This window comes from Cherax quadricarinatus, chromosome 61 (assembly GCF_038502225.1).
Source record: "Cherax quadricarinatus isolate ZL_2023a chromosome 61, ASM3850222v1, whole genome shotgun sequence".
Taxonomy (NCBI): domain Eukaryota; kingdom Metazoa; phylum Arthropoda; class Malacostraca; order Decapoda; family Parastacidae; genus Cherax; species Cherax quadricarinatus.
The window spans coordinates 661901-686131 of NC_091352.1; the positions used below are offsets into that span (position 1 = coordinate 661901).

At 43.3% G+C, this 24231-nt stretch overlaps 1 protein-coding gene across 1 annotated transcript; it reads right to left on the reverse strand.

Moving 5' to 3' along the window:
• Positions 1 to 454: 454 nt before the first annotated feature.
• LOC138854489 (uncharacterized) lies at positions 455 to 24231 on the reverse strand. The gene is made up of 5 exons (XM_070098091.1): positions 24161 to 24231; positions 12546 to 12966; positions 4370 to 4557; positions 3121 to 3217; positions 455 to 593 (listed from the first exon to the last, which is right to left on the reverse strand). The coding sequence occupies exons 1-4, from the start codon at positions 24219 to 24221 to the stop codon at positions 3129 to 3131; spliced, it is 759 nt and encodes a 252-aa protein (XP_069954192.1). The 5' UTR covers positions 24222 to 24231; the 3' UTR covers positions 455 to 593; positions 3121 to 3128.

A 24231-nucleotide genomic window follows, 5' to 3' on the forward strand; every position in this document is an offset into this window, starting at 1 on the left:
GTTTGTCCTTCCCTTACTCATAATGGAAGGTATAGAAAATGATAGGGATTATATTTGATATATGGTTGTTATTTTTTTTATAATCACTTATTACTTACTGTAATTACTGTACAATATCCTTGAGAGGCTACATTATTTAATAAAAATGTCTGGCTTAAGACTTTGGTGTTTCATCTTACATGAAATAGCAGGAATTTTTAACACCAGTTGATTGGATAATGCCGAGCAACTCTTTTCAAGAAGTTGATGGTTTCGAATTTGTTCTTACAGACCCCTTCAAGGGAAGTGCCTTGGTGCTGGTGATGGACCCCTAATCCAAGGAAATGGAGTTTCTCTTGTTTTCCTTGGATAAGTCTCAATTACCTCCCAAGGCACTGCATGATCCCTATGGGTTTTGCAGATTTCATTTTCTTATATCTTTTAAGATACTGTAATATTTGCATCATATAGCATGATATCTTTTAAACATGAGTCCTGACGCCATGTAGGTTTCCATCAGTAGTTGACAGTGAGATCAACAAGAGGGACATGCGACATCCCAGGACTTGATGGCTTCTCCTTCACACGTCTACACTACTGATGCCATCTTCATCCTGGGAAAGAAGACAATATTTAATAAGATTAATGTATGCTAGCCATAAAACAAAAAACAACAAAAAAACTGTTACATGATACTAACCTTTCAAGCTGTATGGCCTATTTGGTTTTAACATTTTTGTAATATAATACCTTTCTACTGAGTGTCCTCTTGAAGGGCACTCCTTGACAGTGAGAAAAGTGCTTCCAGTAAAACTTTGATATTTCATTCAGGACTGAACTTGATCAAGTATACAAAAACATATAGAAAGCCTTGTACAGCAAATGAGCACCATGAAGTCAGGCTCAGGAGAGGTCACAAGGAAACAAGCGAGGACATGAGGAGAGAGCTCAGACAGTATGTGTATTTTACATGCTGTTGTGTGTGTGGGGGGGGGGCTGGCATGAGGCCAAGTCCAAAAGAAAACTTTTAATTATGTAAACATGGTACAGTATGCACAATAGGACCTTGTTTAGTTCGATAGTGTCACAAATATGCATTATGGCTGCTTTCAGAATCTTGTGTCTAGTGTGATCCTCCTTGAGATAAAACTGTTCTCCTGCTCCATAGTCCATGTGTGAGAGTGTAGATTGCTGTGAATCACACATCCATTGCTAACTTTTGTCCATCCTGGAAGTATATTTGTTTTCCTGCAGGCCAATCAGAAGGTTGTGCCCTGTCTTCCTAGCATGTACCTTAGTACAACCTCCACACTGAATGCTGTAAATCCCTGCAGCAGTGGTACTCTACAGTCTGTGAGGTCTGGTATCACTGCTGCAGGGGTTTACAGCATTCCCTGTGGAGCATGTAGGAAGGTATACATTGGGAAGACAGATCATGACCTTCCAACTCACCTGCTGAACAAATGTACTTACTGGATGGACAAAATCTACAATGCGTGCATCGTTCACTACACTCACACATGAACTATTGAGCAACAGAACAGTTTTATTTGGATTATTATTATTACAATCAAAACTAAGTGCTAAACCCACAATTGTCATACAGCTGGAGGAGTTTCAAGCCAGACACAGGATTCTGGAAGCAGCCATGATACATATATTTGAGGCTATTAGACAAGGCAGTGTACACACTGATAGGTCCTACTGTGCATGTGTAGAGGGCTTAAGGGCTTTTGTTCCAAGTCATCCGACTTATCCTCTCTTGGATCAAATTTGATTACTTTCCATACCCTGGGTACTTTATGCCCCTCAAGGGAGATTCCTTGATGCTGGTGAGGGGCTCTTGATCTAGGGAATTGGATCTGTGCTCCAGTTCCCTGAGTTGAGCCTGAATACTTTCCATCCCCCCACATGTGCTGTATAACCCTACGGGTTTAGCGCTTCCCTGTGATAATAATGGGTACTATACAACTCATAGGGTTTAGCACTTGATTTTGATTATAATAATATATGACTCCTATAGATTCACTGCTTCCTCCATGAATGTAATAATAATCCTTATTTTTTCTCTTGAGCTTAGCCTTGCAGCTTTTTAAGACCCATTTGGCTTTAGCACATTTTGTGAATACAATAATAACAAGGCACTGTATAACCCCTGTGAGTTTGACAATTCCCCAATAAATATAATGTAAAAGTAAAGAATAGTTTAGAGTTTATGTTTAATACCTTACATATACCTGTATAATGATACTGGGATAATGGGAGCATATTAGACACAACTAGGTGTTCTGTTTGTGTGACCCAAGAGAGGGATGGCCCATACCACATAACCCCTCCCCCAGGTAACCAATGTTCCAGTTTGATAAAACTAGCAAATTAGCACATACTCAGCTCAAAACTAATCTGAACCCTTCCCTCTGTAAGACACATCATCAGTGAAACTTTGATGCCAATCAAAAGAGGCAGTAACAAGTTACTGCATGGATACCACTAAGTATCTCTGTTTTGGGAATACCTAAGGTGTGAGTGGTAGGGAATATACCTATAAAGTACAGCATTTTGGTCACTCAAAACATTAGAAATAGGTACAGTAGTCCCTTCGTATCCACGGGGACTATGTTCCAAAACCTACCGTGAATACCCGAAACTCTGGATAGTAGCAAACCCTATATACAAGTCATTTTTCATTTACATACACGAATATGATAGTTTAATCGATAAATCATACACAATTAGTCAAGAATTAGCATTTTTTCACTGATGGAAGCACTTCACGGCTTCTGTTAGACACTGAAGAACTTCCAGCATCACTATTGTGCTTTGTGGCCATTATTTAGCAAAATTAAGGGTTATTTTTGGGCCACAGTAAACAGCAGATAACAAACTGCAGAAACCGAACCCGCGGATACGAGGGTTCTACTGTATGTGTGTGTCCCTCAAGGAAGGTTCCTTGATGTTGGTGAGGGGCTCTTGATTTAGGGAATTGGATCTGTGCTCCAGTTCCCCGAATTAAGCCTGAATGCCTTCCACATCCCCCCCCCAGGCGCTGTATAATCCTCCGGGTTTAGCGCTTCCCCCTTGATTATAATAATAATAATAATAATCTACTGTATGTATTTATTCAATATTTTGAGAACTAACCTTAAGACTTAGCAGAGGGTGTGGCACTGTATGGGATGAAGAGTGCCTTGCTTGATGCAGGATTTGAGGCAGTCAAGGTGCTTGTTCTGTGATGCTCCTGCAACATGATGCAACAAAGTCAACACAAGTAACAGAGGAGGCATTCTCTACTTATTACATGAGAAACAATTTTCCTAATAAAAGTGGCAAATGGAAATTTGTACAACTCTTAGTAGTAAAAGTTTGAAGGCAATCCGAAAAGTGATTCTCTGATTACAACTATTCAAAGTTTATTAACTATTTTAGTAAAATTTCAAATTTACACGAACTTGGACTAAACTATAACACATCACTATCTTCGGCTAGCATTTTTACTGCTGAATTGTATGCCATTCTTGCAGCACTTATTCGTATCGCATCTATGCCTGTGTCATCATTTGTAGTAGTCTCAGACTCCCTTAGTGCTCTACAGGCTATACGAAAATTTGATACATCTCACCCCCCTAGTTCTCCGTATCCAACTTTGGCTACGCCGTATCTCTACCAAGAATAAAGAGAATAAAGATATTGTTTTTTGTTGGGTCCCTGGTCATGTCGACGTACAGGGCAATGAACAGGCAGACACTGCTGCGCGGTTAGCAGTACATGACCTACCAATTTCCTATAGAGGTGTTCCATTTCTGGACTAATTTGCTGCAATAGCTACCCACCTTCACACCCGTTGGCAACAACGTTGGTCAACTCTGCTCGGTAACAAACTTCATTCTATTAAACCGAGCATAGGTTACTGGCCGTCTTCTTGTCATCAGTGCCGAGGTTGGGAGACCACTCTCTCCCGTCTTCGCATTGGCCACACTCGTCTTACTCATGGGTATCTCATGGAGAGGCACCCTGTTCCTCTCTGTGAGCAGTGTCAAGTTCCACTATCGATTAGCCACATTCTGTTAGACTGCCTTCTCTATCAACGAGCACGCAGAATTTACCTCCAACGTCGTCTTCGTTCTACTACTCTCTCTTTACCTTCCCTTCTTGCTGATGGACCCTCCTTTAATTCTGACTCTCTCATTGACTTCTTGACAACGACTGATTTACTCCACAAACTCTGATGATGATACCTTTCGCACTCCCCTCAGCCCTTTCTAACTCAATCTCTTGCTGCCCTTTTACCATCCACTGCCCCGCTGTTATCCGTAACCTATTACTCATCCACTTAATGTGGACTACTGTGTCTACCTACTCCAGGATAGCCTTACAGCTTCAGGCTACTTACTCCGAGCTATCTCTCCCCGACGGTGGTGTCCACCTCCCCACCACTTCTTCTGTGCCACAGGGAATCCCACTACAGACAACGTTCGCTGCTTGTGTTGTAGCTGCGGCTGCTGCTGCAGGCGCTTGGGCTTATTATGCTGCTGTTGCTGTGTCCATGCCTTCAGTCTGGCCAGATCCACAGACGGTAGCCTACACCAAATAAAATATTGTTTTATGAATTACTATGGAAGAAGTATAAGCAACAAGCTGATATGTGACAATATGAGAAATTGAAAACCTATACTGAGATAATATCTGACTTAGAAAAAGAGCTTTTTCAAGTCACTAAAGTGCATTTATTTATTTATTTTATAATTTGAATATACAGAGGTACAAAAAAAATACAGGTAAGAGCAGCATGCCAAAGCCACTTATATGCATAGCATTACGGGCAAGCTTAAAATTAACTTAAGATTAACTAAGCAATGATGTAATCAGTGATAAAACATTATTGTAAACAGATAACAAAGCACAAATGAGTATTACAAAGACAGGTCATATGGTTGCATACATTGCTGTACATTCAGTAGAATGGAGTATTCTGTTAGGTAGTGTATTTAAAAAATAAAGTTAGATTGGGTCTTAGGTTTAACATTTATGTGATATAATTATGAGAAACATTTAAGATATACAATTTATAAGGTTCAGTTATTCAGTATTTATGTGGTTTTGGGTGAGTAAGTGGCTTAGCGCTTCTTTTTGATTATAATAATAATAATTGGGTGAGTAAGTGAGCAGGTATAAGTACATAGTGGGAATAGCAGGTGAGCAGTAGTAGTGAGGTGAATACCTATGTCAGGTGAAGAGGGGCAATGTGTCTGCTAAGGTGTATACAGTTATTTTTATCCATTTTAATCAGGAGGGCTAAACCCACTAGAGTCAATAATGCATGGGGCAAGGGAGACATTCAGGTTCAATTTAAGTGAATGATATCAATTCCTTGGTTCAAGTGCCCCTCCCATGAGTGACATACCAACTGGCAAGTTCCTTGGTTCTGGGTGATGTGTCTCGTATGAATGAGGGTTGATCCAAGTCATTTTCATGTGTTTCTGACTTTCTGAACAAGGAATGAAGCTCATACTTGACAGTTACCAAGTCAGGACTTGCGGGTATGCATGGGCTCAGACAGGAATGAGGCACACATCACACCTGTCACCAAGAAAATTTCCTTGACGCTGGTGATTGGCTCTTGATCTAAGGAACTGGACCTGTGCTACAATTTCTTAAATGAAGCCTGAATACCTTCCATTCCTCCCAGGCATGGCATGACCCTTACAGGTTTAGCAATCCCCCGTTGATTTAATAATAAACACCGCTCCTCACAAATTGACCTGGTTTTTGGCAAAATCCAATCTAATTTGATTGGCACTATCAGTAGTAGACACTTCCAGCACTCCAGTGATCAATCCATGATGAAGTACATTGTTACCTTAGTTTATGTTCCATTGTTCACTATGTTCTAACAGACCAGCTATCTATCACTGTCTTCCTAGACAATGTCACGGACGATGGAATAGCTGCAACCCGCGATAATTTCATTGATATTATCAAGTTATTTGTAAGTTACAACTGCTTCTCCATCGATAACAAAAAGGCACAATACCGTGACTGGAACGATACACAAATAACCCGCACATAAAAGACAGAAGCTTACGACGACGTTTCGGTCCGACTTGGACCATTGACAATGAACAAACAACAACAACAACAACAGCAACAGCAGCAGCCGCCGCCGCCGCCGCCGCCGGGTATGGCTGTGGGTTGTCCACTCGCATGGTCTTCCCGAATCTCTATACAGACCTGAAGCTCTGTATGACCTTGTGGATTTAGCACTTAGTTTTGATTATAATAATCTACAGAGTTATCAGAGGCAAACTGTGACATCATTTCTGCTCGACTATCTGGATAATATATGTTGATGATATCCTTATCATTACACTCAACCAGGATGTCATTATAGGCGGGACGGAATGGACTATTAATAATAAAATGCTGAACTGAAAGAAATCTTTTTTAAAAACATTTTCCAGGATGTCAACTTTCTAAAACTATCATGACCATTGGTCAATACATTGGTGAAAATTAGACATTAATATAAAGAAATGAAAAAATATTTTCATCTGGGGGGGGGGGGATCCTAAATCCTCTTATTCTTCTTCGCCCCCGTGGCTACACTAATGCTCAGAAAATATCTCTCTTCCAGTTCAGAACTATGTTAGTGCTACTGAGTCTTCCAGTCAGTTCATCTTAAAAGAGGAAAACATTCTTCCTTTCCTCAACGTCCATGTATACAAAACACCGTTTGGTTTCTCTCTATGGGCTCTCGGAATCTGCAGGCCAGATATCCATGCACCTGGGCCTCCGCTGGTACGCGTCTGACTCGTCTCAGAGAGAATTTCTCCTGTCTGTCGCTAGTCTTGCAACGCTGCATAGCTCCTGACGACGCACGAGAGAGTGAAAGATCTAGAGCTAAAGATTTTCATCCCTATGTGGCTTGTTCTGCATTTTCAAGATTGCTTGTTTGCGAGTGTAATACACACCTAAGAAGCAAGATTGCTACCCGTCTAGAAACCCATCAATTACACAACCCAGGGCAACATGGGTTTACAGCAGGTCGCTCCTGTCTGTCTCAACTATTGGATCACTACGACAAGGTCTTAGATGCACTAGAAGACAAAAAGAATGCAGATGTAATATATACAGACTTTGCAAAAGCCTTCGACAAGTGTGACCATGGCGTAATAGCGCACAAAATGCGTGTTAAAGGAATAACAGGAAAAGTTGGTAGATGGATCTATAATTTCCTCACAAACAGAACACAGAGAGTAGTCGTCAACAGAGTAAAGTCTGAGGCGGCTACGGTGAAAAGCTCTGTTCCACAAGGCACAGTACTCGCTCCCATCTTGTTCCTCATCCTCATATCTGACAGACAAGGATGTCAGCCACAGCACCGTGTCTTCCTTTGCAGATGACACCCGAATCTGCATGACAGTGTCTTACATTGCAGACACTGCAAGGCTCCAGGCGGACATCAACCAAATCTTTCAGTGGGCTGCAGAAAACAATATGAAGTTCAACGATGAGAAATTTCAATTACTCAGATATGGTAAACATGAGGAAATTAAATCTTCATCAGAGTACAAAACAAATTCTGGCCACAAAATAGAGCGAAACACCAACGTCAAAGACCTGGGAGTGATCATGTCGGAGGATCTCACCTACAAGGACCATAACATTGTATCAATCGCAGCTGCTAGAAAAATGACAAGATGGATAATGAGAACCTTCAAAACTAGGGAGGCCAAGCCCATGATAACACTTTTCAGGTCACTTGTTCTATCTAAGTTGGAATATTGCTGCACACTAACAGCACCTTACAAGGCAGGTGAAATTGCCGACCTAGAAAATGTACAGAAAACCTTCACGGCGCGCATAACGGAGATAAAACACCTCAATTACTGGGAGCGCTTGAAGTTCCTGAACCTGTATTCCCTGGAACGCAGGCGGGAGAGATACATGATTATATACACTTGGAAAATCCTAGAGGGACTAGTATCGAACTTGCAAACGAAAATCACTCACAACGAAAGCAAAAGACTTGGCAGACGATGCAACATCCCCCCAATGAAAAGCAGGGGTGTCACTAGCATGTTAAGAGACAATACAATAAGTGTCAGGGGCCCGAGACTGTTCAATTGCCTCTCAGCATACATAAGGGGGATTACCAATAGATCTCTGACAGTCTTCAAGCTGGCACTGGAGAAGCACCTAAAGTCGGTACCTGACCAGCCGGGCTGTGGCTCGTACGTTGGATTGCGTGCAGCCAGCAGTAACAGCCTGGTTGATCAGGCTCTGATCCACCAGGAGGCCTGGTCGCAGACCGGGCCGCGGGGGCGTTGACCCCCGGAACTCTCTCCAGGTAAACACACACACACACACACACGGAGGCAACAACGAGTCATGGTACATGACGAGGTGTCAGAGTGGGCGCTTGTGACAAGCGGGGTTCCACAGGGGTCAGTCCTAGGACCTTTGCTGTTTTTGGTATATGTGATTGACATAACGGAAGGGATAGGCTCAGAAGTGTCCTTGTTTGCAGATGATGTGAAGTTAATGAGAATCAAATCGGTCGAGGATCAGGCAGGACTACAAAGAGACCTGGACAGGCTACAAGCCTGGTCCAGCAACTGGCTCTTTGAATTTAATCCTGCCAAATGCAAAGTCAAGAAGTTCGGGGAAGGGCAAAGAAGACCGCAGACACAGTATAGTCTAGGTGGCCAAAGACTGCAAACCTCACTCAAGGAAAAAGATCTTGGGGCGAGTATAATACCGAGCACATCTCCTGAGGCGCACATCAATCGGATAACTGCTGTAGCATACGGGCGTCAGACAAACCTAAGGATAGCGTTCCGATACCTCAGTAAGGAATCGTTCAAGATTCTGTACAACATATACATCAGGACCATACTGCAGTATGCAGCACCAGTTTGGAATCCACACCTGGTCAAGCACGTCAAGAAATTAGAGAAAGTGCAAAGGTTTGCAACAAGACTAGACTGTAATAAAGTTGGTAGAATTACCGACAATATGTAAAGTAAAAGGACACAAGTGCAACTAATGTGACATTTTATTGTGGCAACGTTTCGCTCTCCAAGAGCTTTATCAAGCCATCTCATGAAATTCAGAGACGCCCAATTAGTGATTAAAGAAACTAATTTCCGCAGACGCAAGTGCCTTGAATCAGCACTGATCGCTGTTTCGAATACAATTAAACAAAACAACGGCAGCTTCACCATCTCTGAAGTCTTAGCAAGAATCCTCCTGAAAACAGTAAACCCTGCCATCACATAGTCTCTCCTGTTATACTACACAAAGCACATTACAGAGAGTGAACACTGAAACAAGCTGCCTCTTTCCAGTCTATATTTGTCCAACCTATTTTTATGTTACCCAAGTAATAGCTTTTATATCCTTTTATTCATGTACGAATTAATTGCTCTACCATATTGTATTACTTTTGTCACTACCACTACTACTACTACTACTACCACTAGTGAACATCGAAATGGTATCTCACTAGTACTGCACCTCACTCTGAGCCTTTATATACCCTCTGTGTCCATGTATTGTTTATAATGGCTTGATAAAGCTCCTGGAGAGCGAAACGTTGCCACAATAAAATGTCACATTAGTTGCACTTGTGTCCTTTTACTTTACAACAAGACTAGACCTAGAAAGGTTAAGGGAAATTGGCCTGACGACACTGGAGGGCAGGAGGGTCAGGGGAGACATGATAACGACATATAAAATACTGCGCGGAATAGACAAGGTGGATAAAGACAGGATGTTCCAGAGATGGGACACAGAAACAAGAGGTCACAATTGGATATTGAAGACTCAGATTAGTCAAAGAGATGTTAGAATGTATTTTTTAAGTCATAGAGTAGTCAGGAAGTGGAATAGTCTGGCAAGCGATGTAGTGGAGGCAGGAACCATACATAGTTTTAAGACGAGGTATGATAAAGCTCATGGAGCAGGGAGAGAGAGGACCTAGTAGCGATCAGTGAAGAGGCGGGGCCAGGAGCTGTCTCGACCCTTGCAGCCACAAATAGGCGAGTACACACACATATATGCATACATATATATTAATGCACCCACGAACGAGGGATTGTTAGGCAAACAACAACACTGTGACAAGCCAGGGATCAAACCCCTAACATTTTAGCATTCCTCCAAAACCCGCTTAAAGTCCGAAACTCCTCCTTTCTACAGTCAATATTTCTACGAGCACATGATACAACTTGTACAGACCATAGCTGACATTAGTGACATACTATATAGAAGCCCCTGGTTATGTAGAACATTTCCGGCAAAGTAGGCTAATTTTGTCCCCAGGATGCGACCCACACTCATCTATTTACCGCTTGGTGAACAGTGACAGCAGGTATCTTAAGGAAACACTAAGCCATCCATGCTACAAAACATTAAGTGTCCAGTACCACTGGGCATGTAACTCCTGTTTTTATATATAATATATAATGAAGAGAGAAAGAGAGAAATAAGACAAGTATTTGAGGAGCTGTAAGAGAACAGAGTTACATGGCCTGAGGGCTGTAGCAAGGCTGAATACCTCTTGTCAAATCTCAAGACGCTGGCTGCCCATTATTATATATCTGCTGGCTGGCTAATTGGCCTCCATAAGTCACAATTCACCCGAGGCCATTATCGAGTAGACAATAAACGCCAAGTAAAAATAGCAGAGGAATGGCAGGTTACCTATTTGTAAGCTACACTGCATTGGCATGACAATTGAGATCAGTTGGTGACCGTAGCTTAGAATAGCACCGAGTGGTCACTGCTATTATTTGTGAGTTATTAGGTTAGTGTTCATATATCTACCTAGTCTCACCATCACTATCAGTTTGTTAGTTTTATTATGCAACCTGTGTTCATCCTGTTGGCGGTAGCCATCATGTTCATCCTGTTGGCGGTAGCCATCTCATGTTCATCCTGTTGGCAGTAGCCATCATGTTCATCCCGTGGGCGCTGGCAACGTTTACATTTGGTTAAGTCTGCACCACCTTTCCCAGGTAGCTGTAACCCACCCAGCCTGGGATGGGTCATGGTGGCACCCAAGTGTGTGCTCAGCCTGGGCCAGGCAGTGGTGGCACCCAAGTGTGTGTTCAGCCTGGGCCAGACAGTGGTGGCACCCAAGTGTGTGTCCAGCCTGGGCCAGGCAGTGGTGGCACCCAAGTGTGTGCTCCGTGTATTGGATGGATCATAGACATGTCTCTCTTCCTGCATGATAACGTGATATTAAGTAGATTTACTGGTGTCATTCTTCCTTTATTCTAAGTTTCTTAAGTTTAGCTAAAGTTCTTGTCATATTATTGTCCCGAGATTACTAGTGGACAGACCAAAGTTATAATCGAATCCCTTCTTGTGCACACAACCTTGTCAACTTATCATTACCAGTGCAACTTGCTAAGGTACCAGAACTTTAGGGGCCAGTCCACTTGTCCATTATGTGCCTCTGTGATCTTTCAACTACTGCTCACAATAACGGTGCAGGATGCATAATAAAGGTGTTAATTTTCATTTTATTCACAGGGAAGCGCTACACCAGCAAGGACCACAAAGCACCTCGGGAATAGGAGGCATTCTGGTTCGAGCCAAAGAAGGGCCGATTAAATCCCTTTCCTAGGATCAAGAGCCCTTCACCGGCATCAAGGCACTTCCCTTGAGAGGGACAAATATATTAAACTCACTTTTTTTAGTTGACATTAAGCACCAGTAACTCATTACAGTTGTGACCGGGTGTGGAAGTGTGAATTGCTCATTACACTATAATTTGTTCATGATTGTAGCCATGTATAAACGTAAGTAACCATTCTTACAGAATTCATTACCTTTGTAACTTGTGAGCTCATTACCTTTGTACCTAGTTCAGCTATCAAAACTTTGGGGGCCCAGTCCCTGGACCCATTACGTACCTCTGTAATCTGTAAATACCTTTGTAACTTGTCATGATTGTGACCAGACCTACCTGGAGTTCATTACCTTTGTAAATTGTGAGTTCATTACCTTTGTAAATTGTGAGTTCATTACCTTTGTAAATTGTGAGTTCATTACCTCTGTAACTTGCTCAGCTATCAAAACTTTGGAGTCCAGTCCCTGGACCAATTATGTACCTCTGTAATCTTTTGACTACCGCCCACAGGATGGGTATGGGGTGCATAATAAACATATTAAACTAACATTAAGCAGCTGAAGACAAGTAAGTGAGGAAAGTGAAGTGACAAAACCTTCAGTTAGCTGTGACCAAGTGAATCGCTGCTACATCAACAAACTACGAAGACAACATCTACAACAAACTACAAAGACAACATCTACAACAAACTACAAAGACAACATCTACAACAAACTACAAAGACAACATCTACAACAAACTACAAAGACATCTACAACTACAAAGACAACATCTACAACAAACTACAAAGACAACATCTACAACAAACTACAAAGACAACATCTACAACAAACTACAAAGACAACATCTACAACAAACTACAAAGACAACATCTACAACAAACTACAAAGACAACATCTACAACAAACTACAGATACAAAAATATCACCTGAATTCCATTCGATCCAGTTCTTGAGGAAAGGCGAAACCAGTGACTTCATGGGATGCTTGGCTTGTGATTGGTCTAGACGCTGCGAGGCTAGTGACGTCACGGAGTTTCTGGCCTGTGATTGGTCTAGACTCTGCGAGGCTAGTGACGTCACGGGGTTTCTGGTCTGTGATTGGTCTCGACTCTGCAGGAGTGGCGGAGTGCAAGAGGAGTTCTCGTAAGAAACTTTCCTCGGGTGAAAGAAGAATATATCTCTCAGGGAGGTAGGGCTGGGGGGGTCTTCCCAGGTCCCTGCTACTGCTGCTGCTGCTACTACTACTGCTGCTGCTACTGCTATCACCGCTGTTAGGCACGCTGATGCTGCTGAAGATACTGTTCTCGCCTTCCCTCGTTGCTGCTGCACCATTCCACAGGTTGCCTCCTGCAAAAGGAAATGTGCGTGAGTGAGAGTGAGATATATATACATACATATATATATATATATATATATATATATATATATATATATATATATATATATATATGTCGTGCCGAATATGTAAAACTGGTCAATTAGCAAGAACTCATTTAAAATTAAGTCTTTTCTAAAATTTTCTCTTATACGTTTAAAGATATACTTTTTTCATTAATGTTAATGTAAAAAAATTGAATTTTGCTCCAAAAGAATCTTAGAAAACTTACCTAACCTTATTATAACAAGAACAATTTATTTTAGCCTAACCCAACTAAATATATTTTAGATTTGCTTACAATAATTTAATACTAAACAAACACATTGAAATATTTTTTTTCGTTAGGTTCAGAATGATTTTGGCGAAATTATTGCATACACAAATTTTCGCTTGTCCTATATGGCAAGATGAGCGTTGCTATTTAAGCCAAGATCGCAAGTTCTGCCTATTCGGCATCACATTATATATATATATATATATTATATATATATATATATATATATATATATATATATATATAAATATATATATATACATATATATAAGATCACAGTATACAGGTTATGTCACATTCATGTGAGAAATCACGAAAGCGCTTGGAGGTTCACTGTTCTTTTCACAGTGGTTGTTCTGCGTGTATGTGCACACACAACGACTGTTTCCCAACTATGGCAGGGAACCCAAAAGAAAATCAGATTCACATATATTAATCGCCAATGTCGTCTACACCTGCACCTCCAACACTCTCACCCACACCTGCACCTCCAACACTCCTTCACCAGCCACAACTGGAATTAAGGTAATTGAACAGGTGACATGTGTTAATATTACCATCGTGCGTGACACAGGTCATTAGGTACTCCTGGGAGAGTGAGATGAGGCGTCAGGTACCCTGGTGAGGGAAGCTGACTGGTAACAAGTGATCATCGTTGCTTTGTTCTCTTCTCTCATATTATTCTCTCTCTATATATAGAATTATTATTATTATTATTAAAGTTCGCTAAACCCGTATGGGTCATACTGCTGCGGTGTGGGAATGTGTGAGGAAAGGTGTTACCTGGATGGGGTTTCGGGGGTGAACGCCCCAGGGGGCCAGGTCTGAGACCAGGCCTCATGGTGGATCAGGGTCTAATCAACCAGGCTGTTACGGCTGGTCGCATGTAAACCGAATCTGAGGTTAGTACCAGATACTGCAAATGTGATTATCCTCGAGGTGAGTTAGAGTGACTGTCAGGGTGTTCTTATAGCTGCTGGAAGTTAATTCTGCACGTTATCTGATAGCACAGCAAGACATAATGACCTGAGAGCTCGACCTGGCGGTTGTTACGAGGCAATAGGTAGGTAGGTGTGTGTGTACTCACCTATTTGTACTCGCCTATTTGTGGTTGCAGGGATCGAGTCTTAGCTCCTGGCCCCACCTCTTCACTGGTCGCTACTAGGTCACTCTCCCTGAACCGTGAGCTTTATCATACCTCTGCTTAAAGCTATGTATGGATCCTGCCTCCACTACATCGCTTCCCAAACTATTCCACTTACTGACTACTCTGTGGCTGAAGAAATACTTCCTAACATCCCTGTGATTCATCTGTGTCTTCAACTTCCAACTGTGTCCCCTTGTTGCTGTGTCCAATCTCTGGAACATCCTGTCTTTGTCCACCTTGTCAATTCCTCTCAGTATTTTGTATGTCGTTATCACGTCTTCCCTATCTCTCCTGTCCTCCAGTGTCGTCAGGTTGATTTCCCTTAACCTCTCCTCGTAGGACATACCTCTTAGCTCTGGGACTAGTCTTGTTGCAAACCTTTGCACTTTCTCTAGTTTCTTTACGTGCTTGGCTGTTACAAAAAACTCGATTCTAAAAGCTTAGAGATCTCCAGTGAATACTAGAAAGGACTGCCCTTCTAGCATCCAGCCTGTTACTGGGTTTTCGTAACAAGTAGTCAGTATCCTTGTCCAATTATCCATTAGAATTCAGTATTATTCAATAGTGCTTCAGGGTTACAACTGGTAGGCTACTAACTAGAGAAATTAAAATTTAATAAATTTATTAAGTATCGTCTAGAGGTATATCAAATTAAATTAAATTAATCAATTCAAACAAATTAATAATAATCACTTCTCTCGTGTGCAATAGTATTGTGCTGAAAGCACATATCACATTTATAAGTCTTAAGTACCGTCTGGTCATTAACATTTAATAAGATATTACAAATATGTACAAGTAAGTATGTGTGTAAGTGCTCTAAGTAGTTCGCTATGTCTCACGACTCGACTAGACTTAAACAAATGACTGACAAAGTCCTCTCATAAACTAAGTTCTTGACCAACTGGCAATCAGAACAGTCTGCTTGAACAATAAAACGACTGATAAGCCGAACAACAATATAACAAGCAACTGCGACACAATCAAGAACAAGGAGATTGTGGCATGCAAAGAGTACGTAACCTTTATTCGGCGCATGTACACACCCTCATTTACAGGCTATCTCCCCCAACCAGCGAACCAGGTTGCTAAGAGTTGATGATGGGGCCCCGTCGTTCAACTAGTGACCAGGTTCTAGCCAATAAGAAGATGATTTTGGCAATCGCAGAGGTTATGTGGGTACCGCTCTCCTGTCTGCCCTTGTCATTCCCATTCTAGAGCTGGTTGAAGCACGGTCTGCTATCCTGTGGCTTCTAATTCTGCCTTGCTTACCGTGGAATGCACTATACTTATCACTGTACATAGTGTACATATTGCTGTTCTAAATTGGTGAAGGATAATATAAGTCTAAACTTTTTCTGCTGTGTTTATTTTGCTCCCATTACACCCGGGATAACAGGCCATTTGGAATCCTGGGTTGTAATAGAGATAATATAACGACACTAAGTAGGGACCATCAGCAGATCCTCCACAAAAGTCACCAGGCTCCCATAATACTGAATCTAAGTTCAGCATAAGAAAATCACCGACTGTGACAGTACACAGATACCAGTACAAGTTAGGTCAGAAGCTACAGCTCAGGACCTGAGTTGCTCAGTGTGTCTATGAGACACACAACCTCAGTACAACGTCGAAAATCACTAAGTCTATACAATGTTCTGTGAACAGTCTCTCCAGAACTAACAAGAAAGCTAGAGACGATCTTCCAACAAGGGCCAATAAGGGAGATTTAGGCTCTTGTCAGGGATACGTCCAACCACCAAGAGTGTCTAGACCAGAATGAATACTTCAGGCAAGGTGAGGACACCCCCCCTCGATCACGTGATAGCTCCGTGGACAGTTGCTGCTCAGCAACAGAAGCCGGCAGGGAAACGAGACAAGCGATAATTACAGTAGTTAAACAATCAAGACTTGAACTGAGCACATATGTTACATCCTACCTAACAACATAACCAAGTCAAATAATAATATAAAGAAATATATTTACGATTTAGCTATTATCACAAATATAAGCAATATAAAATTATATGAAAATATACATTATATTCATAATCATAATATACATTGTAACCCATTCAGGGGTTGCAACATTGGCTACGTGTGGGTTCCAAACTGGTGCCGCATACTCCAATATGGGCCTAACGTACACGGTGTACAGGGTCCTGAACGATTCCTTATTAAGATGTCGGAATGCTGTTCTGAGGTTTGCTAGGCGCCCATATGCTGCAGCAGTTATTTGGTTGATGTGCGCTTCAGGAGATGTGCCTGGTGTTATACTCACCCCAAGATCTTTTTCCTTGAGTGAGGTTTGTAGTCTCTGGCCCCCTAGACTGTACTCTGTCTGCGGTCTTCTTTGCCCTTCCCCAATCTTCATGACTTTGCACTTGGTGGGGTTGAACTCCAGGAGCCAATTGCTGGACCAGGTCTGCAGCCTGTCCAGATCCCTTTGTAGTTCTGCCTGGTCTTCGATCGAGTGAATTCAACTTCACGTCATCTGCAAACAGGGACACCTCAGAGTCTAATCCTTTCGTCATGTCGTTCACAAATACCAGAAACAGCACTGGTCCTAGGACTGACCCCTGTGAGACCCCGCTGGTCACAGGTGCCCACTCGGACACCTTGCCACGTACCATAACTCGCTGCTGTCTTCCTGACAAGTATTCCCCGATCCATTGTAGTGCCTTCCCTGTTATCCCTGCTTAGTCCTCCAGTTTTTGCACCAATCTCTTGTGTGGAACTGTCAAATGCCTTCTTGCAGTCCAAGAATATGCAATCCACCCACCCCTCTCTCTCTTGTCTTACTGCTGTCACCATGTCATAGAACTCCAGTAGGTTTGTGACACAGGATTTCCCGTCCCTGAAACCATGTTGGCTGCTGGTGATGAGATCATTCCTTTCTAGTGTTCCACCATTCTTCTCCTGATAATCTTTTCCATGATTTTGCATGCTATACATGTCAGTGACACTGGTCTGTAGTTTAGTGCTTCATGTCTGTCTCCTTTTTTAAAGATTGGGACTACATTTGCTGTCTTCCATGCCTCAGGCAATCTCCCTGTTTCAATAGATGTATTGAATATAGTTGTTAGGGGTACACATAGCGCCTCTGCTCCCTCTCTCAGGACCCATCGAGAGATGTTATCTGGCCCCATTGCCTTTGAGGTATCTAGCTCACTCAGAAGCCTCTTCACTTCTTCCTCGGTTGAGTGTACTGTGTCCAGCGCTTGGTGGTGTACCCCACCTCTCCGTCTTCCTGGAGCCCCTTCTGTCTCCTATGTGAGTGTGAGTGTGTGAGTGTGAGAGTGTGTGAGTGTGTGTGTGTGTGAGTGTGAGAGTGAGTGTGAGTGTGTGAGAGTGAGTGTGAGAGTGAGAGTGTGTGAGTGTGTGTGTGTGTGTCTGTGTGTGTGTGTCTGTGTGTGTGTGTGTCTGTGTGTGTACTCACCTAATTGTACTCACCTAATTGTGGTTGCAGGGGTCGAGACTCAGCTCCTGGCCCCGCCTCTTCACTGATCGCTACTAGGTCCTCTCTCTCTCTGCTTCCTGAGCTGTATCATACCTCTTCTTAAAACTATGTATGGTTCCTGCCTCCACTACTTCACTTGCTAGGCTATTCCACTTCCTGACAACTCTATGACTGAAGAAATACTTCCTAACGTCCCTGAGACTCGTCTGAGTCTTCAGCTTCCAGTTGTGACCCCTTGTCCCTGTGTCCCCTCTCTGGAACATCCTATCTCTGTCCACCTTGTCTATTCCCCGCAGTATCTTGTATGTCGTTATCATGTCTCCCCTGACCCTTCTGTCCTCCAGTGTCGTCAGTCCGATTTCCCTTAACCTTTCCTCGTACGACATTCCCCTGAGCTCTGGGACTAGCCTTGTTGCAAAGCTTTGTACTTTCTCTAACTTCTTGACGTGCTTGACCAGGTGTGGGTTCCAGACTGGTGCTGCATACTCCAGTATGGGCCTAACATACACAGTGTACAGTGTCTTGAACGATTCATTATTAAGGTATCGGAATGCTATTCTCAGGTTTGCCAGGCGCCCGTATGCTGCAGCGGTTATTTGGTTGATGTGTGCCTCCGGTGATGTGCTCGGTGTTATGGTCACCCCAAGGTCTTTCTCCCTGAGTGAGGTCTGTAGTCTTTGTCCACCTAGCCTATACTCTGTCTGCGGTCTTCTTTGCCCCTTCCCAATCTTCATGACTTTGCATTTGGCTGGATTGAATTCGAGAAGCCAGTTACTGGACCACATGTCCAGCCTGTCCAGGTCTCTTTGCAGTCCTGCCTCATCCTCATCCGATTTAATTCTTCTCATCAACTTCACGTCATCTGCGAATAGGGACACTTCAGAGTCTATTCCTTCCATCATGTCGTTCACATATATAAAAAATAGCACTGGTCCTAGAACTGACCCCTGTGGGACCCCGCTCGTCACAGGCGCCCACTGTGATACCTCTTCACGTACCATGACTCGTTGCTGCCCCCCTGTCAGGTATTCCCTTATCCATTGCAGTGCCCTCCCTGTTACATGCGCCTGATCCTCCAGTTTCTGCACTAATCTCTTGTGGGGAACTGTGTCAAAGGCCTTCCTGCAGTCTAGGAAAACGCAATCTACCCACCCCTCTCTCTCGTGTCTTACTTCTGTTACCTTATCACAAAACTCCAGGAGGTTTGTGATACAAGATTGCCTTCCATGAACCCATGCTGGTTTTCATTTATAATCTTGTTCCTTTCCAGGTGTTCGACCACTCTCTTCCTGATAATCTTCTCCATGACTTTGCACACAATACATGTCAGAGACACAGGTCTGTAGTTTAGCGCCTCGTTTCTGTTTCCTTTCTTAAATATGGGGACTACATTAGCTGTCTTCCATTTCTCAGGTAGTTGCCCAGTTTCAAGGGATGTGTTGAAGATTGTGGTTAGAGGCACACACAGCATCTCTGCTCCTTCTCTAAGGACCCATGGGGAGATGTCCGGTCCCATCGCCTTTGAGGTGTCAAGGTCACTTAGGAGCTTCTTCACCTCCTCCTCAGTTGTTCGTATGTCATCCAACACTTGTTGGTATATTCCCTCTTGATGTTCTCTTCTGTGCTGTCTTCCCACAGCCCTTCCTGTCTCTACTGTAAAAACTTCCTTAAATCTCCTGTTCAGCTCCTCACATACCTCCTGATCATTTCTTGTGAGTTCTCCACCTTCTGTCCTTAATCTGATCACCTGGTCTTTGACTGTTGTCTTCCTCCTGATGTGGCTATACAACAGTTTCGGTTCAGTCTTGATTCTCGATGCTATGTCATTTTCATACTGTCGCTGGGCCTCCCTCCTTACCTGTGCGTACTCATTCCTGGCTCTGCGACTGATCTCCCTATTTTCGTGTGTTCTCTGCCTTCTGTACTTTTTCCATTCTCTATTGCACTTTGTTTTTGCCTCCTTACACCGTCGGGTAAACCAGGGGCTCGTTCTGGTCTTCCCATTGTTACTGTTGCCCTTGGGAATAAACCTTTCCACTGCCTCCTTGCATTTTGTTGTTACATATTCCATCATTTCATGTACTTGCTTTCCTGCCAGTTCTCTGTCCCACTGGACCTCCCGCAGGAAGTTCTTCAACCCTATGTAGTCCCCTCTTTTATAGTCAGGCTTTTCCCATTCAACTCCTGTTATTCTCTCCACTTGCAGCTCTACTATGTATTCAAAGCACAGAACCACGTGGTCGGTAGCTCCTAGGGGACTCTCATACTTGATGTCCTCAATGTCTGAGCTGCCCAGGGTGAACACAAGGTCCAATCTTGCTGGTTCATCCTCTCCTCTCACTCTGGTAGTGTCCTTAACATGTTGGTGCATGAGGTTTTCCAGCACCACGTCCAACATCTTGGCTCTCCATGTTTCGGGACCCCCATGTGGCTCCAGGTTTTCCCAATCTCCCTGTGGTTGAAATCCCTAATAACCAGCAACTTTGCTCTGCTGGAGTGAGCTCTTCTTACCACCTCAGCAAGTGTGTCCACCATTGCTCTGTTGCTCTCTTCATATTACTCTCTTGGCCTCCTGCAGTTCTGTGGTGGATTATACATCACTGCAATGACCACTTTGTGTTCCCCAGACTGAAGTGTACCTACTATGTAGTCTCTTTCTCCCGTCTCATCTATGCTTTCCATTTTCTCGAATTTCCATCTGTTTTTTACGAGCAGAGCAACCCCACCTCCCCCCCTGCCCCTTCTATCTTTCCTCATGATCTGGTATCCTGGTGGGAAGATTGCATCTGTTATTGTCTCCGTGAGTTTTGTTTCTGTAACTGCTATGATGTCTGGGGCCTTCTCATTGATTCTTTCTTGCCATTCCTCATGTTTATTCGTTAATCCATCTGAATTTGTGTACCAAACCTTCAACTTCTGTTCTAATACTGTAACTGTGGTGCGGGGGGTGGGAATGGTTGTGTGATTGTTGGTTTGGATTGCTTAGTTGCCTTGGGGGTGTCGTGGCTGGAGTCCTTCTGCAGGTGTTTCTGGGGGGTGTGCTTGTCCTTCCATTTGATCCTGGGTTATTCTGCTCTCCTTTTTCATTTCCTCCCATTTCTCCTTTCGTTTTTGAACTCTCTCCTTCATCGTCTTCCTTTCGTCCTGTGTTCTGTCTCGATCGAGGTACACACTCCGGAACTCCTGCTTGCCTCTCAGCCGTGCTTTCTCCTGCAGGATCATGGTTCGGGTTGATTCTGCCTTGAAAATTACTTTGAGAGGCCGATTCCTTTTCTTTGTGAACCACCCAATTCTCCGAAAATTTGCCACCTGGGTCATGTCCCCCTTGCCTATCACCTTCATGATATCTTCAATCGCTTTTTTCTCCTGCTTTCTTTCATCATAAGTTTCCCCTTTAGCTTCGTCTAGCCCATAGACAAACACGGATCTCTCCCTTTCCACCTCCCACTGTGACTCCCATTACATCCTCTGATGTGTTTTAGTTCCTTCCCGTGGAGTGTTCCTTCAGTCCCTTCCCTAGTTATGGCCCCTATGCTTCTTGGTTTGTGTGTGTGTGTGTGTGTGTGTGTGTGTGTGTGTGTGTGTGTGTGTGTGTGTGTGTGTGTGTGTGTGTGTGTGTGTGTGTGTGTGTGTGCGCGCGCGCAAGATCCGTAGTCGTGAGGGCTTTCTTCTTGATTCTCCGGTATTCTCCCGGCCCGGGCCTTTTCCAAATGGTGGCCCGGCCTTGGCTCCCTGTCTAGGGGGTGTCTGAGACCTAAGTCTCCCACGGGAGGTGAGGACTTTGGTTGCCCACATGTGTCAGTGTTGGTACGATGACCAGTAACTTAATTTCGGCCTGATGGAAAACTATTTGTTGTGCTGTAACTGGGACCAACATTGTTGTTAGCGGCCTTCAAGTTATTGAAAATATGCTGGAAAATAGTGTCAAAAAGGTTATCCCCTGTGGGAGAGAGAGAGAGAGAGAGAGAGAGAGAGAGAGAGAGAGAGAGAGAGAGAGAGAGAGAGAGAGAGAGAGAGAGAGAGAGAGAGATCGTGAATGATGGAGCCAGCAGCTGAGTCTGTGTGTATATTATTAAAAACAAGAGTGTGTCTAGGGACCCAGGAGAAAACTGCTGCACTTGGGCTGTAAGTTGTACGATTTGAAGAATATGTACCTGGGTATTATCCAGCCCAGCTGCGGCTGGTTAGAACTCGAAGTGTCAATGGGAGTTCGTGGAGCGGAAGGTGATCGTTGTAAGGTTCTTCAGTGTGGGATGTAAAGTTTAGTGGGAGAATTAGCGAACTGCTACTTGGGTTTGGACTACAGAAAGGAAAGGGGATAAATGTAGCATTTGAGAAATACGGACGAGGTGGTGCCTACTCGCTGAGGCACTTTCTTCAAAGTCTGTTATAAGAGGGGGTGCAGGGTCTGGAGTGTGTTTACACCAGTGGACACGTAAGCATGTCAGAAAGTTTGTCTAGCGACCCATGCGTGAACTGTCGCTTGTTTGTAAGCTTGGAAACGAGCTAGAGTACGATGGTAATGATAGCGATCTCAAGTAGCTCGTTTCACACTAACTGTATAAAAGCAGCCCACCACCTCACATACATATTATGGAAAATTTTCCTGAGGTCCGGGGGATAAGTGATGGGGCGGGAGAATAGTGGTGGTCAAGATATGCAGAGGCAGTGGAGTAAGAGAAGACCAACTGGCTCTGCGAGTCACAGCGAGACCCTCAAAATCACCCAGTAAAAGAAGTGGCACAGATAAGGGCGTAACTAAACAATGCATGTTAAGGGCAAGAGTGAGGGAGAGAGATACAAAGGGTAGAAGTGTACCACTTGTCCAAATAGACACGCTTCTCGGTGGATATATACAGATACACATTTCTCGGGGTTGATATATAGAAAGATACATACTTCTCAGTCTGTATAAACATTTCTCGGTGTATATGTCTGTGTATATACCTTGATGGTATGCTCCTTGCAATATACATCACATATCTGGCCGGTAGTTGACAGTGATTTTAGCGAGACGGTAATAAAATCAACTTAGTCTGTACCTAATTGAAGTACATCCAGTGCAACACAGGTGGCTAAAATGTTGACTTGTTGCTGGTGTTGAGTTATTCGTTAGGAGACAGAACCAGTGCCTCCTGCTGACACAGGTCTTAGTGTAACCAGCGCACCTAAGTGGCATACCTCAACTAGGCTGTACTCCTCACTCACATAAAGGATATACTGCATGATGAATCACAAACCAGATAACGTCAGACAAACCTGCTACTTTACTAATAACAGAAGTGCTTCTACATTTAAGAGCGGTGTACATCTTAGCATGTATACAATGGAGCAGCTCCAGTGTGTACACGCTAAGAGGGACTCTGTCATCTGGCTGGAAGAGGGAAGAAGGAGGTTTGTCTTCAAGCAGTAATATTATTTTAAATTCGGGGGCGTTTGAAGGCTGATGTAATTTTGGGGGATTTCAGCACCCCCTTACCTGCCCCCGCCCCCCTGTACATGGTTTATTAGGTATTTACTAGGTATTAAAATATTCTTGACTGGTGGTGAACAGGTGACAGGCAGACTTAATGACCCTCATGAGGTCCATTTTTTTCAACTTCATAAAACCAATGTGTGATAATTATTTTTCTGAACACGTGTCAAACATAGATGGTTGACCTTTACGTACTTAACCACTGATGGGACATGTGTTGTAAAACACTAATGTTACCTGACGAAAACGTCACCTGTGGGAGAGATACCCGAGAAAGAAAATTTAAAGAGAAATGAGAACAAGATGAAAATACTAACTACAGGAGCAATAAGTTCATTAGAATTAAAGCCTATCTACTACACGAGGGTCATTAAGGGGCACGTCAGTTCCTCAGTTTTCTGTGTTATTTTTCCACTATAATCTACCGTGTCCATAATTACTATCGCATGAGCTTCGCTCACACCTCTACAACACAAATGTCATCAAAGATTTGTTAAGTTATACCGTGAGTTAAGTAAAGATCCTGGACTTCACCTTTCGAAACAGACACAGCAAATGCGACAGTAATTATCCACAAGGACGATTATAATTGAAAAAATAAACATATTAGAAGATAGGGCAACTCAGGGGCCTCTTAAGGTTGGGATTCCCGTGTTCATGGCCCGATTTGAATTCTTTGTATGGGGGTTTAAACGCTGTGACATACACCTCTCGGTGTATATATATTCTGTGTATGGGGAGAGGGGACTAACAGGAATATTGCGTGCAAAATCAAGCGTACTTAAAGTGAATACACTGTGTCGTACCTTGATGAGCGGGGATCTCCAGGTGTGTACGGTACTCTGGTTGGCGCGGGAGACCGTACATGGTAGCGCCA